The following is a 16,757-nucleotide window of genomic DNA, read 5'->3' as shown; positions in this document are numbered from 1 at the left end:
ATTTGGAAGATTTTAGCTATCCTCTCTTATACTATGCCTTTTTGGACACAGAAAATTCCATACAGTGAAAAGACCAGGGATTTCTGTACCAGCAGAGTCAAAGAGCCAAAGAAGGTGGGATGAGGACAAAGGCTTGCTTGGCATTCCCAATTTACTTACAAAAAACCCCAGCCAAAAAGGGATCATAGGGTCAACATGAGAGGCTTACCACAGGATGACTTGTTTTAGGATCAAACTCTGTTGAATTGGCATCTGTGAAAACCAAAATCTTTTTTTAGGAGAAGAATAGTTGCAAGCAATTCAGGTCTTGATGCTCTTCTTTAGCTAGAACTTTCTTTTCCCTGCTCTCAGCAAGAACAGAAATAATTCTGCTGGATTCTTTTTCCTAATCTATTAAGTGAAGACAATCAAGAGCCCCTAAACAGAATAGCTGTGAGGACCAAATGAAGTGATAGATAGCTAGAATAAACAGATGGATGAATGAATGGATGGATGGACAGATGGTGGAGACAGGTGGATGTGTTATCTACAGATGTGAATATGTATACACACCCATATTACAGATAAAGCATTGCATAATGTTAGCTATTATTAACCAAAGATAAGAGCAAAACCGAAAGAGAATAATATTTATCTCCTTTTTCTCAAATCTGTGACTATTTTCTGAAGTCTTAAGAGTAGGCAAGGGGCAGCTAGGTGGTGCAGTGGATAAAGCACCAGCCCTGGAGTCAGGAGGACCTGAGTTCAAATCCATCCTCAGACACTTAACAACTGCCTAGCTGTGTGACCTTTGGCAAATCACTTAACCCCACTGCCTTGCAAAAACTAAAACTAAAAATACTACTACTACTACTACTACTACTACTACTAATAATAATAATAATAATAATAAAAGCAACTCTGTACAGTCTCTTGGATAACTTGTCATGAGTACGTTTCTTATATCCTCAGATAGTCTATGAACTCTGACAGGATCTTTTTATTGTAAAAAGAGCCCTGGAAACTGAAGTCAAGAGAAGTTGCTTTTCAGTCAACCCATTTCCTCAGTCTATAAATGAGGCTGAGACACAAGTATATCACCTCATAGGGTTCTTGTCTTGTAAGTCAATGTGTTCCCTAAAAATTATTTCTCTTCAGGAGCTCACCCCCAAGCACACAACTGGGGTGCTCAATAAAGCTCTCTCCTTAACTGTGACTATCAGAGCACAGAATGCTCTGGTGACAACACACAGCTACTCAGGCTGATGTTGATGGATGGCCTCTATCCCAGTGAATAGTTAACAAAGGAAGAAGTTTTAGTCATACCTTGCCAACCCAAAACACTTCGTGAAAATTCAACCACTGCCAATTGCATTCCTAAGCACACACCTGAGGACAAAGGAGAAAAGATCAGAAATATGTCAGCTACCTATAGAAGCTGAGCTCTCTGGGGGCATTCCTGAGGGTATGTGTGTGTTTGGCGGGGGGGGGCAGGAAAGGGATGAGGAATATCTGGCCTGCTGGCCTTCATTTGATCTGGCACTGCTACAACAAACAGGACTCAAAATTCAATCATTTGAGGAGCTTTTTTAGGAATGGATGTCCAACCAGATATAGCAGGCTAATTTCTGAGCTGATAATTTTGTACAGCCCATGAATGATGTTATATTCAAATAAACAGAGTTCCCCACCCCTGCCAAAGAACATCACACTTTTCTGAGTCAAAGCAGCATTGTCAGTCCACATGACCTTGACTTCATGCCTTATTTTGTTCAAAAACCTGAGGTACAGATAACATGTAAGGGAAAGCTTCTAACTTTGTCAAGCTGGAACTTCAAGGCTTGGAGAACATAAGCAGTGTGTTTGCCATAAAGGGTTTTTAGAAATTCAAGTTTCCTTCCTTTCATTAAGCTTCCCATTTGCAACTAATCAAATTGAAAATTACTAAGACTCATTGCACTAAGAAGTCTTGCAATTAGAGGCAATTTGTATCTCAATTTAGAAGCGGATAATACATTAGGTCTCCTGAGCACTGTAAAACAACTGCACTTATTTTTTTGGGGGGGGGGGAGCTCTCAATTGATATTTGACTCTCCCCAGGCTCTCCTCAAACTCACACACTTCTCCCTTAGGGAGAAAAGAAGGTAAGTCCCAAGCTGAGAAATTCTATTCTAAAAGGGAGTTTGGATTTTTCCCAAGCAAAAAGGAGGCTTCTTTTCTAACTGTGCTATCTATAGAAATGAGGGCATTTGTGCTTTATCACTGGGCTCCCAATGGGCACCTCCCCAGCCCCTTGCCTGCTGCTGCTCCAGGTGAGTCCTACATCATCAATGTTATTGGACCTTTTACCTAGGAAAGGCTTTTTCTGTTTCCGTGCCCAGGAGATGGCTTGAATTTTCCCTTCTGTTCCTCGAACACCAAACCCCCCTGGAACCAGCACTCCACTGCAGGGAAAAAAACAAGTGTACAGGTGGGCTCTCCCTGCCCATCTCCTTTCCATAGGTTTAACATTCTAGGAACCCTAACGAACACAGGAAAATACTGATGCATTTTACTTTGGGGATTTTAAAAAACATATTGCCAAACAACTTCTGGCAGTATGGTATCTGTTGGCTTTGGAGCCAGAAGTCCAGGTACGAGTCTGGGCTGTGCCCCCTTGCAGTCATTTTTCATCCTCTTTAAAATGTCAAATTTGGATTAATCTGGCACCCTTCCAGCCCAGACCACCAAGTCTCTAAAGGCACTTTGCTGGAGCTGATAGCTATGTCTAACTGGTGCCTTCATTTCAGTGATGCTGCAAAGCCTCTCACATTAGTTACAGGAGACACATGTCACTAACATTAGGAAAGCAGATTGTGCCCCTTCCCTGCCCCCACCCAACACCTGAAGGCTTGGCCTTAAAACCCAAGACACAAGGTGCTCCTTACTTGGCACTACAGAGTTTCTGCCAAGCTTCATGATATCGGACAGGTTCTTCTTGTAAAGTACTTGGTTCCAAGTCAGCTGAATCTATATACTGGGGGAAGCCAGAAAAGTAGACATGAAACCAGTGGTCTGGCCTTATCATGATTTTTATTTCACATCTCCTTGCTAACAAAATTAGAAAGCTCTCTTCCCTGCAAGATGGAACACAGCCCTAATCTGAGATTTGCCTATGCCAGTAGGAATTTAACAAAGTACTAAAGAACTGGGAGGATGGTGTAGCAGTAATTAGGAAGGAAGATGGAGGAGAGGGTAAAGGGAAGAGGTAAATTTAGTTTTAGACATATCTAGTTTGGATGTCTACCAGACATCCAGCTCAAGGATGCCTGAAAAGCAACTGGAGCAAGACTAGAGGGCAATAGAGGAATTGAGGCAGAATTCAAAGATTTGAGAATTATCCAGAGAGATGGTCATTAAATGCATGGGAGCTGAGGAGCTCTGCAGAGAAGCTCTTCAGGTTGACAGGCTGTTTCCTTCACAAAGGACAGCTCTCTTTCCCCATCCCCCTAAGCTTAGATACAGGGTTTTTGTGTAAAGGGGCCCCCCTCTGCCCTGGACCTAACAAGGTTGTTTCTATCTGATACTACTGCCTCAAGGTAGGCTTTGCTATCAATCTTGGGGGATGGGAGGAGGAACCCAACCATCATGACAATACCAAAAATTGGACTTTTGGGAAACTAGCTCTATCTGAAGTATGTTAGTAGTTGGGAGAGGGGATGCAGCCCATCAGGGCTTTCAGCCAGCCCAGGCCTGGTCCATTTCCCAGTAGTTCTTAGACCTGGTCACCTGACCCTTCCAGCCATAGACCTGGACCATAATTATTTTTCTATCTTTATCCTACCACTTCCTAAAGATCAGCCAGAGCCAACTAGAAACCTAAAGTCCTTCCAGAGAAGAAAACAATGTTTCAAAGAAAATAATGAAGCAAGTTTCTATGAACACTCTCATTTTGTTTTCTACCATCACTCAAACCAAGAGTTAACCAAGAAAAGGATATGGCAAGCAACTCATAACCCATCACTAGGGTCAGATTCCTTCACATCTCTCACTCACACTAACATACACACACAAAAGTTACATCTCACATACTCATAATCACAACTCACATGTGGCAGATCTCACACATGACACAGCACACATATGTACACCTTCACAGAGTTTTTTGCCAGTTAGTCTGGTCAGAAGACATGGAGTCAAGTCTTTGCCCCATCACTTACTAGCTGTATGACCACAAACAAGTCATCCCCCCTCCCAACTTTAAAATGAGAATAATGGATTTGTCCTAAGCATGGCACAATAATCACTGATATTTTAGGATTTGCAAGGCACTTTACATATATTTTCTCATTTGCCCCTTATGACAATCTTACAGATAGGTATAAGAGTTATTATCTGTGGTTTTCAGATGACTAAACTGAGGCTGCTCAGGGACTTAAAATGACTTGCCCATGGTTATAGTCTCCAATATAGGAACTCAGGTCCATTGTGTAGGCTCAAGCTGGTCCTACTGACACAAAGCCCTGCTGTTTCTCTAACTACTGGGAAGGCAGGGAGCTGCATCTGGTATCATGGAAGTTAGGTCTGAATCACAAGCTTGACCAAGGTATCTAATCTATAGCTTCAGCTAAGTAAAGGATGTGACCTCTATGGGTCACACTCCCCTTATGTGTAAAAACTCAGGACTTGGGAGCAAATGATCCTCCTCTGAATCAATGATCCTGTCTTACAGGGGTGGGAAGGAAAGAGAATGGTAAACTACAAAGCTACAGAAATGTTTTTGATAATGGAAGCTATTACTACTGTTTTTGCCATTTTACAAGAGTCCTAACACGGTAGCAAACTTAAAACACAGATGCCTGACACTAATTTAAGGAACTTTCAATGAGTCCTTGACTGGGAAGCCATTTCCATACTCATGTTACCCTCCCCCCTCACCCACCTTTATCTCCAGCTTGTGGTTGATAGCCAGGGCAGAATGCTCCAGGGCTTTAATGACAGAGGCGTAGGAGTCTGAGAACTTAGTGTATTTCCCAACCAGAGCAATGGAGCAAGTTTCCAGCAAACGATCGTACCTGCAGGTCCAAAAGCCAACACTAAACTTGTGCATGGTAATGAGGCAGAATGTAAATATGCAATGGGAAGTGGGGGAGAAGCAGGTCTGGTTCAGTGTGTCTATGGTCACTGAAGAGGTCAGAATGGGGAGAGCTCCTTTACTGGGTCCCTGGGCTCAACAGTAAAAGAGACAGGCAGAGCACTTTGGGGAAGATGGCTCTCCAACGGAGGACTGAGGACAGTCCTCAATATTATACCCAAAAATGGGTAGGAAAAAGATGAATTGGGCAAAGTCAGCTGAAACAAATTGAAAATTCACCTGCCACAGAGTTCTGAATCCAGGGAGCCAAGCAGGTACAGTAACACAAAGGCTTTGGCAATCAAGCCTAAGTTTAAAAACTCAAAACAGACAAAGCCCTGCCTGCAAGAAGCAGCCTGACAGGACGATTCCTGAAATTGGAGTCAGAAGACAAGTTTGAAAGCTAGCTCTACCACTTGAGCTAATCACTTAACTTCTCCAGCGGTGAAGTAAAATGAGGCAGCAGACAGGGGCTCTCGAGGATGAAGCAATGGTGCAGAAAGAAACCAGCACAGCTGAGTAAAGTCTCAAGGGCCAGGGCCAAATCCTGCCCACTTCTACCTCTGACTGCCAGAGTTATTCATTCTGACTTCTGAGGCTTCCAGGATCAAAAGGCTTATTATAAGCTGGTTGCCTACATGTCTGAGATAATTTTCTGCCACTAAAAAGTGTGCTGGTTATGATTTACAGCCATCTTAGGGGGGCAGGGATAAGAAAGGGATTGGATCCCTGCTTCATCTCAACCATAAAATGAGTGTGACTAGATGATGCCCCGGTTCTCCTAGCCCTAATATGGTTTAATTCAAACTCTAAATAATTGCAGGGCAGAAAAAAGAAAGCATACATAGCAATATAGGTTATAGGATTTGGAGGTATAAAGGATGCTCCACTTTGTTTCATGTGAGTAAACTAAAACCCAGAAAGGAGGCAATGGGGTTAGGTCAAGTGACTTCCCAAAGATCACAAGGGAAATAAGTATCAAGTGTTTCTGCAGTCAGATCTGAACTCAGATCCTCTTGACTCCAAGTCAGTGCTCTATCCACTGCACCACCTAGTTGTCCCATGCAGCTCTAATCTAGCTCAAAAGTAGCCCCTACAAAAATTACAACATCTAAGTTATCTGGATTGTTCTTATTTTCCCCGTTTCATAAAGATGCCCTGGGTTTCTCTCATAGTTATCTTCTCAACAATTGCCAATTTATCATAGTGACTATTACAATTGAAAGATTACAGACATTTACTTATTGGGAGGCAATTTTAATTATTGGGAAGGAAGGAGGCAAGATCATCAAGAAAACACTTTGAATTCAAATGTGAATTTCCAAAACCAAAAACCATTTTTTCACATTAAAAATAAAACTTAGGGGACATCTAGGTGGTGCAATGGATAGAGCACCAGCCCCGGAGTCAATAGGAACCAAGTTAAAATCCAACTCAGACAATAATTACGTAGCTATGTGATCTTGGGCAAGTCACGTAACCCCATTGCCTTGCAACACCCCCCCCCAAAAACTTAGGATGATCTCAGCAAAGGTCCAAAAAGCTGTTATCTAGTTCCTATCAGCAAAATTAACAAGTGGCATGTATGTTTAAATATAATCAGACTAAGTTCCAAAAAATTTTTATCAACAAACTTAGATCTGATCTGATTTTTTGCAGAAAACGATGTCTCCTTGACAGGTGTCTCCGATTTAATTCAATATAAATTATCAACGCCTTCCCCAGAGTTGAGAAACATTTAGTTGTGAGTTAAAGCTCTCTTGATCCCTTTGTTGAGTCTGTCTTGTTCTATGTTCAAGACCATCTTATAAGCCCTTAACCATTTCTTTAAAAAGCAACTCAAGGGGCGGCTAGGTGGCATAGTGAATAGAGCACCTGCCTTGGAGTCAGGAGTACCTGGGTTCAAATCCGACCTCAGACACCTAGTCGTGTGGCCTTGGGCAAGCCACTTAACCCCATTGCCTTGAAAAAAAAAATCTAAAAGCAACTCAAAAAGGGAGGTCATATTAATATTCACCACATTAAGTACATCATCCAGGGCTCCAAACACAGAAAAATTAAAAGTCTAGTTGCAAGATCTTCATATAATGATTAAGACACTTTATTATACAAAATGCTTGAATGAACTGAACAAATGAGTTTTAGGGAAGGAAATGAGCAGCAGTCATAAAGAATACCTAAATTTTTTTTTTCAAAAGTTCAAAGTGACAGTGGAGCAAGTAAGTGATTACAATTTGATACAACTTAATATTACTAGCCTTGTGAAATATAAGGCACAAAAAAGACTGGGTAACCAAAGCTTGCTCTAGCTATACCACTTACCTGTCAGCCATTTCTTTCCATTTCATCAGCATCTTTCTTGGCTGCCTCTCAATTGGAAGGTCAAGTCTACGTAAGAAGTAGTCTACAACACCCTGTTCTTCTAATAACAGAGGGACTCGGTAAATGGAAGAAACGTCATGGACACAGATCACCTGTTAAATACAAAGTCGGTGGAATTTAAAAATAAAGCATAAGAAAAATCAATAGGGATGGATAGGAGGAAAATATATTATCAAGTGGTTTCTCAAACTTTGTCTCAGGACCTCACTTTTATATTTTTAAAAACTGAGGATCCTCCTCAAACAACTTTTGTTCATCTACCTGGAAATTCTATGTTTGCAGAAAATTTTAAAATACATTTTAAAAACATTCATTTTAAAACAAATTTATTAAATTAACATAAAAAGCATTTGTGAAAAGTTTAAAAAGTGGCATTATTTTACATATTTTTTGCAAATTTCTTAAATGTCTGACTTAAAATAGCTGAATTTTCATATCTGCTCCTGCATTCAATTTTTGCCAACTGGCAACAAACAGATATGTTGCTGGAAAAGAGAAGCATTTTAAAAAAACAAATAACATCTTACTGTTAATATGAAAATAGCTTTGCCCAAGAAGACTCCCTAAAATGATGGGATATCCAGCACCTCCAGGGGTTCAAGGACCACATTTGGAGAACTGATACTTTAATTTTTTTTGTCCTTCATTTTTTTTAAAAGATTTTATTTATTTTGAGTTTTACAATTTTCCCCTTATCTTACTCCCTCCCCCAACCTCCGACAGAAGGCACTTTGCCAGTTTTTACATTGTTTCCATGGTATACATTGATCCAAATTGAATGTGATGAGAGAGAAATCATATCCTTAAGGAAGAAACAAAGTATAAGAGATAGCAAGATCAGACAATAAGGTATCAATGGGTTGTTTTTTTTCTAAATTAAAGGGAATAGTCCTTGGTCTTTGTTCAAACTCCACAGTTCTTTCTCTGGATACAGATGGTATTCTCCATTGCAGACAGCCCAAAATTGTCCCTGGTTGTTGCACTGAAGGAATGAGCAAGTCCTTCAAGGTTGAACATCACCCCCATGTTGCTGTTAGGGTAACAGTGTTTTTCTGGTTCTGCTCATCTCGCTCAGCATCAGTTCATGCAAATCCCTCCAGGCTTCCCTGAATTCCCATCCCTCCTGGTTTCTAATAGAACAATAGTGTTCCATGACATATATATACCATAGTTTGCTAAGCCATTTCCCTACTAAAGGACATTTACTTGATTTCCAATTCTTTGCCACCACAAACAGGGCTGCTATGAATATTTTTGTACAAGTGATGTTTTTACCCTTTTTCATCATCTCTTCAGGGTATAGACCCAGCAGTGGTATTGCTGGTTCAAAGGGTATGCACATTTTTGTTGCCCTTTGGGTGTGAATTGATGCTTTATTAAACCAATCCACTCTAAAAGGAGGGGACAACAATTTGGTTAGTTATGATGAAGTAATATCCAACACCCCTCAATGGAAAAACACTATAATTCCCCAAAACACACTTTGGGGAAGGTAGACACATGAGCAACCCCAGTGTCTATATAAAAGTATGCTCATGTTTCTTTTCTGATACATCCAATGATGCCACAGTTCAGATAATCAACAGCTTTTGTCATTCCTGAGGAAAAGGGGGGTTAAGATTTGGAACTATGCCCAAAGAGCAACAAATACCATCTGTATCCAGAGAAAGAACTGTGGAGTTTGAACAAAGACCAAGGACTATAACCTTTAATTTAGAAAAAAAACCTTGATATCTCATTGTTTGATCTTGCTATCTCTTATACTTTATGTTTCTTCCTAAAGGATGTGATTTCTCTCTCATCACATTCAATTTGGATCAATGTATACCATGGAAACAATGTAAAGACTGGCAAATTGCCTTCTGTGGGGGGTGGGGAGAAGGAAGTAAGATTAGGGGAAAAATAGTAAAACTCAAAATAAATAAAATCTTTTTAAAAAATGAGGTGACTTGCCCAAGGTCACACAGGTAGTCAGGGACAGAAAAGTGATTTGAATGTACGTGTTTTGATTCCAAATTCAGTCCAATTTCCACCAAAACCTGCTGTCTTCTAGTATTTTAATATGATACAGAAATGAAGTCTATTTGACCTCAGAATAACTTTCACCAATTCCCTTGATTTCATTTATCTGCCTTGGATTTCTATTTTCCCTTCTTTAAAATTAAGGCTTTGGGCTAGATAATCTTATACATCCCTACTAACATTGACATTCTATGAGTTTATGCCTGGTTTGACTGTCTTATGCCTGGTTTATGACTTATTGATTTTCAAAACTGAAATATTAAATGAATCAAAAAAACCAAAAAGGTTCTAAAATTGATTAGGGAAATGCAAATTAAAACAACTCTTGAGTAGCACCTCATAATTATTAGATTGATTAAAATGTCAAAAAAAGAAAAATGATCAATATTGGAAAGGATATGGGAAAACTGGGACACTAATGCACTTTTGGTAGAGTTGTGAACAGAATTCAACCATTTCCAAGAGCAACTGGAACTATGCCCAAAGGGCAACAAAACTGTCTACTTTGGGGGCGGCTAGGTGAAGTAGTGGATAAAGCACCGGCCCCGGAGTCAGGAGTACCTGGGTTCAAATCTGGTCTCAGACACTTAATAATTACCTAGCTGTGTGGCCTTGGGCAAGCCACTTAACCCCATTTGCCTAGCAAAAACCTAAAAAAAAAAAACAAAAAACTGTCTACTTTGATCCAGCAATGCCACTACCAGGTCTGTATCCCAAAGAGATCATGAAAAGGGGGGAAAGACTCACATGCACAAAAATATTTACAGAAGCTCTTTTTGTAATGGCACAAAATTGGAAATTGAGGGGTTGCCCAAATTGTGCTATATGAATGTAATGCAATATTATTGTTCTGCAAGAAAATCATGAGCTGGTAGACTTCAAAAACCTCTGGAAAGACTTACATGAACTGATGCTGAGTGAAGTGAACAGAACCAGAATATTGTATACAGTAATAGTGACATTGTATGATTAACTATGATGAACTTTGTTCTTCTCAGCAGTTCAGTGACCAAGGATAATTTTTTTTAAGGTTTTTGCAAGGCAAACGGGGTTAAGTGGCTTACCCAAGGCCACACAGCTAGGTAATTATTAAGTGTCTGAGACCAGATTTGAACCCAGGTACTCCTGACTCCGGGGCCGGTGCTTTATCCACTATGCCACCTAGCCGCCCCAATCAAGGATAATTCTAAAATACTTGTGATGGAGAATGCCATCCACATCCAGAGAAAAAAATTGTAGAATCTGAATGCAGATCACTTTTTAAAACTTGTTTTTTTTTTTTTACTTTCTCATATTTTTTCCCCTTTAGTTTTTATTCTTCTTTCACAACATGACTAACTGGAACTATGTTAAACAAGAGTGTTCATAAATAACCTATATCAGATTATTTGCTATCATGGAGAATGGGAAGGAAAGGAAGAGAGGGAGAAAAATGTGGAACTCAAAATCCTACAAAAAGATGGAATGTTGAAAAGTATCTTTGCATATAAATTGGAAAAAATAAAACAACATTTTAATAAAATTAAAAAGGGGGGGCGGTTAGGGAAGAGACCAAGGACTACAGATCTTTCAAGAGAAACACAGCCTGTAGTCTCCCTGTAAGGCTGATTTTTTTCTTTCCTGCCACTGACCTAAGGCTGAGACCAGAAGTTCCCTTTACCCCACTAGCACCCACATGACTTTAATGTTAAATGAGTTATCATTGACATTAAATATAGATCTCTTTCTTCAGCAGGGAATAATTTCACCAATGACCACTCTTTGTTAATACTGTGAAAAAAAAAAGATCTCCCTTGACTACCAAAAGAAAAAATGATAAGAATCATAAAGCTCCCAAAGGTCAGAAAACATAGACCATCCTTGACATCTCACATCATCTATGTGAAATGAGACTACAAGCTCATGATAAACCATAATGCTAGAGCTGCTTTCTAGTTATAATCAAAAGCCTTCTCAGGTGCTCTAGTCTCTATAGTGAGGTGATTATTAAAATGTCATAATCACCTCATATATTTTTCTGATTCTTAATCTTAATAAAATATAGATTCATTAAGGAACAAATTGTGCCATTCTAAGAAACATGAAAAAATACAAGCAGATCAACTTGTACTGATTTCTTACCTAACTGAAAAGTCTATTTTACTGACAAGAGTTTGAGGAGAACCTGCTATTATTTTCAGGGATGGAAGATGTGGCATTTACATAAATGGTGACCCATGACTAGCAACATATTTGCCCTTTGGTATATCTCTGTGGTATCCTTTCCTACTATGCAAAACTTTAAACCAAACAAAACCTCTAATTGGGGAAGCATCATTTCTCAAGCTCTATCTCCCTATCTCTCTTCTACAATTAGGCCTACAAGCAGCATAAAAACCTTCCATCAAAAGATAGCCCTACCTTTCTTTACTACTATTAAAGGGATGGGGGCAGAGGAGGAGAATGTCTCCTCATGAAACTAAAATCTTGAAAACAATCATCCCTCTGAGTTGTCTTCTGCCCTTGAGTCACACATAGCCATTTAAACACACAACTAAACTGTGCAACAGAAACCAATACAAGTAGGCAGATTTTTTTTAAGTAAAGGCTTGTCCAGTTTAACACTGAAGCCTTCATCCACAGGCCAGGTACTTTCTCAATCCTCTAAGGAAATGCATCACTAAGCATTTCAGGCATTTACCACACAAGCCAAGAGCAAATAAGGGAAAAAATTTCTGTAATCACATGTAAGCAGCTCTGATCAAGTGAGAGAAGAGATTAATTGGGGGATAATCAGAGAGGGAAGGCACTATAACATGAAGGGGGATTGGGAAAGACTTTTTGTAGAAAGTGGAATTTTAGATGGAACTTGAAATAGGGTACTTTACCCACTAGTTCCAAGAACCTGTCCCTGCATTCAGGTCAGTGACTAGCAAACATACAACAGTCATCCAACAGACAACCCCCATGACTATCTGCTCTTCTCTGGTCTCAAACTCTGCAATCTCTCCAATTTTTCCCTTTGGAAGACATTCGACCTGGGTCAGTTCCCCCATTTTGATAACCCTCCAGCTTTCAGCTACAGATTTCAAGTCCTACAAACATATCACTAATTCACATTTTAAAAAAGGAAGTAGCAGGAATATGGCAATCAAAGTTGGAGGAAACCTCATCAGTTCTCTAGAAAGTCCAACTTATAAAACTGGCAAGAAATGTCCTTCAACTTCAGCAAATGGTCATCCAAACTTTGCTCAAATTCTCTAGTGAAATCCACACCTCCTGAATTATTCATTCAGTTTTGGAATAATTTTCATCAAGCCTAAGCCTAAATAACAGGATGCCACATGCTAATTTATCTCATTTGAGCACAGAAACAACCCTGAGATGTAGTTGTACAACAGAGTTGTATCATCATTTAAAGCTGGAGGAAACTAGTTCAGGGGTTCAATGCCTTGTCCACAGATCAGACAGCTCGGGAGTGTCAGAGGTGGCTTCAACCACGGTTCACACTGACTTCAATTCTAGCACTTTACCATTTATGCCACACTCCCCTTCAAATCTGCCTCTCTACATTATTCCCTAGAGTATTTAAGGGCAGTTGGTTTGCTGCCCAAATGTCTACTCTTTCTCAAGTTCAACCATTCCTTTAATCGCTCATGGCATGACCTTGATGCGACTATCTTGGTAGTCCCTCTCAGAACTGGCTCAGATTGATCAATTCCTTTCCAAAATGTGATGTTGAGAACCCATTTTTCCAGACTCAATTTAGCTAGGGTAGACTACAGAGGGAATTTATTACCTCTCTAGTTCTAGGTAGTGTGACTCTTAACACTGCCTAGGACTGGATATTTTTGGTTGCATTATCATAGAATTGATTCAGACTGAACTTGCAGACCATTAAAAGTTGCAGATTTTTTCTGAGCAACCTAGTTTAGAAGGGTGACTGTTAGCCACACTTCCCCCATCTTTTACATGGATTCAAAAATCAATATCACAAGAACATGTCATTTTAGAAAAGCATGGAAAGAATTACATGAACTGATGGTGAGTGAAGGGAACAGAACCAAGAGAACATTGTACACATTAACAACAACATTGTGAGTTGATCAACTATGATGAATGAATGCAGCCCCTCTCAGCAGTTCAGAGATCCAAAGACAACCCTGGGAGACCTGTTATAGACAATGCCATCCATATTCAGAGGAAAAAAAAAAACAAAAAAAACCTCAACACAGAATCTGAATGTATACTATGGTCACTTTTTTAAAATTTCTCATGTTAAATCATGTTATCTCATGATTTTCTTTCTTTTTCCTTAGTTCTAATTCCTCTTACACAAAATGACTACTATGTAAATAAGTTAAACTGAAATGTGCATGTGCAATTTTTACCACCCTTTGCTGCCCAAGGGGAGGGAGTAGGGAAGGGAAATTGATAGAAAAATGTGTAACTTACAAATTTGTAAATGGATGATTGTTGAAAAACTACCAAAACAAGTAACTGGAAAACTAAAATATTTTAAAAAATGAGATGTCCTCATGTTATTCAGTAGGTTTTCAGTCATGTCCAACTCTTTGTGACTCTACTTGGGGTTTTCTTGGCAAAGGTACTGGAGCAGTTTGTCACTTCCTTCTCTACCTCGTTTGACAGACGAAAAAACTGAAGTAAAATGGATTACATGATTTGCCCAGAGTGACATAGCTTAGTAAATGTCTTGAGGTCAGATTTGAAATCACAAAGTTAAATCTTTCCTGGTTTGGACTGTTGAACTCTATCCAATGTGTCATTTAGCTGTCCCACTTAACCCTACCATTATTTCACATGAGTCTTCCCAGAAATCTAATTTGAGGCACCCCAATTCTAATTTTAGACAACCATCACCATATAGTTTCCTTAGACAAAACCTGTCTCTCTGTCATTTCCACCTTCATCATTTAACCATGGGGCCCAACTGAGTAAAACTAATTCTTCTTTGCCGAGATAACTTTCAAATAGTTTGAGGTAGTTTTAATCTCCATAATCCCCTCCAATTTCCTTTCTTATCTAGTCAGTTCTTTCAAATGGCTCCCCCTTATACAGCATGGTTTCCAATTCCCTTACCATGTTAGTCAATGCCTTGCTAAAAAATATGATACTCAGAACTAAGGTCTGATAAAGATTGGGTAGAGAAGGGACTATAAATACTATTTTGAACAAGTTGTCTAAAATCACATTAGCCTTTTATTTCACTGGCAAATGAAACTCTTGTCCCACAAGGTTTTCAGTACACTCAACTCAGAAGACCACAAAGCTGATTTCTTTAAACCAGAAAATAATGGCTCCATTTGTCCACATTAAATCTTAATAGATTTTGGTCACTGTTTCAGCCTGTTAAGATTTTTATTTTTAACCCAAGATATCAGATATCACTTCCTGGTTTGTGACATCCATACAATATATGCCTGCTAACAGTCTGGAACTTTTCCAGGACTCTGGGAATGATGATTTGGCTCCCCCTCACCTGATCCAAGCCCAAAACACCTGCTCATTTATTAAAGGCCCTGAAACCAGGGCTGTTCTGTTCTGTTTGATTTATTTAAAGTAATGGGGTTAATTGGCTTGCCCAAAGTCACACAGCTAGGCAATTATTAAGTGCCCGAGGCCAAATTTGAACTCAGGTCCTCTTGTTTTCAGGGCACTGCAGCACCTAGCTGCCCACCCCGCTGAAGCTAGAGAATTTCTCTCATAGAGGTAGCTCAGTTGTCTAGGAACCCTACAATCATAAAGTGTCCTTGGCCAAATAAGAGCAAAAGAAACTCCATCCTAGCTTAGTGATGTCCAAAAAGCTGAATGCTGCCCTTACTACATACAAAAAGGAGACTAAGGCTGTAAGCTCCCTGGAGGTAGGAGGGCAAAAGTTAATAGCAGCTTACTTAGGGGAATGTCTGTTATATTAATTACATAGGGAAGTTCCTTCCCTTTCATGGGGAAGTTCCTATTTAATGGCCAATTCTAGAAATATTACTTTGATAAGAAAATGGAAACTTCGGAATAGGGAACAGAGATGTTGAGAAAACCAACTAGGATCAAGCTCTAAATAGGAATTTCCCCAATGAAGGAAATTATACCAGACGTGGGTTTTCAATTCTTATTTTTTTTTCTAAGAAGTCATCCCAGCCCCTTTGGGGCTTGGTCAAAGACTGCTAGTCCTAGAGAATTAAGAGGCACCATAAAGGTAATACTCCCACTTAAGGAGGCTAGGTCTGAGACAACATGTGTATGCATTTGGGAGGATGATCTACTAAGCCATGATTATGACTCAACACAGATCAGTTAAGGACATGGGACCAGACCAGTATTTTCTGACTAAATTTCTTCCTCAAAGACTTTAAAAACCCATCACAAGCTGGCCCCAAACTCCGTTTCCAGTGCTATTATATATCATTACCCTTTTGTCCCCCCTGCCAACCCAGTTAGCCTAGCTTATCTTCATGTCTTTTACACTATCCCAAATGTCTAAGTGCAATTCCTCCTCATCACCACTTCTTAGAATCCCAATTTCATTAAAACTCAGGTCAATACTGTTGTTCTATTAAAAAAAAAAAGAAAGGAATGGTCAGACTTTAGAGAAGCATGGAAAGAATTACACAAACTAATGTTGAACCAAGGAAGCAGAACCAAGAGAACATTGATCAACTAAGAAGGATGCAGCTCCTCTCAACAATTCAGAGATCTAGGACAATCCTAGAAGATCTGTTATAGACAAGGCCATCCACATGGGGGGGGGGGGGGTTGGAACAAACAAACAATAAAAAGCACATAACCTGAATGGATACTATGTTCACTTTTTTAAAAACTTCTATCTTATGTTTTTCCTTCCTATCCCATGGTTTTCTTTCCCCTTGGCCCAATTCCTCATATACAAAATGACTGATATATAAACATGTTTGATAAAAATTGTACATTATACATTTTTATCAGACTGTTTACCACCGGGGGGGGGTGCTCCAAGAGGGAATGACTACATCTTCAGGAAGTCTTCCTTGATCCATCTTCATAGAAACTGCCTATCCTTCAGACTTCCCACTGCTTGCCCTGAATGTTGTTCTCTGGATTCTGACACTTGTGAGCAGGTGTGTGTTAAGAGTCAATCTCCTCATCTATAGGGATAATACTTGTACTCTCTATCTGTAGTTGTGAGGAAAGTATGTAATAAATTTAAGGTTTCATATAAGTGAAGGTTAATATATGCTAACGTGTAAATAATAGTTAAGATTATGTCTTATTCCCCCATTAGACTGAG

General features: G+C 39.5%; 1 protein-coding gene across 2 annotated transcripts in view; it reads right to left on the bottom strand.

The window, feature by feature from the left end:
- Positions 1 to 16,757, bottom strand: part of CTPS1 (CTP synthase 1) — a 39,877-nt gene that overhangs the window by 7,581 nt on the left and 15,539 nt on the right. For both annotated transcript variants that reach the window (XM_074217754.1, XM_074217755.1), the window contains exons 8-13: positions 7,415 to 7,566; positions 4,901 to 5,033; positions 2,907 to 2,995; positions 2,329 to 2,423; positions 1,306 to 1,368; positions 209 to 252 (exon numbers count right to left, since the gene is read on the bottom strand). In XM_074217754.1, coding sequence (XP_074073855.1) covers positions 209 to 252; positions 1,306 to 1,368; positions 2,329 to 2,423; positions 2,907 to 2,995; positions 4,901 to 5,033; positions 7,415 to 7,566 — 576 coding nt within the window. The remainder of the gene's footprint in view (positions 1 to 208; positions 253 to 1,305; positions 1,369 to 2,328; positions 2,424 to 2,906; positions 2,996 to 4,900; positions 5,034 to 7,414; positions 7,567 to 16,757) is intronic.

This window comes from Macrotis lagotis, chromosome 1 (assembly GCF_037893015.1).
Source record: "Macrotis lagotis isolate mMagLag1 chromosome 1, bilby.v1.9.chrom.fasta, whole genome shotgun sequence".
NCBI lineage: Eukaryota > Metazoa > Chordata > Mammalia > Peramelemorphia > Peramelidae > Macrotis > Macrotis lagotis.
The sequence above is the reverse complement of the archived record's forward strand: the minus strand, read 5'-3'. Positions and strand labels throughout refer to the sequence as shown.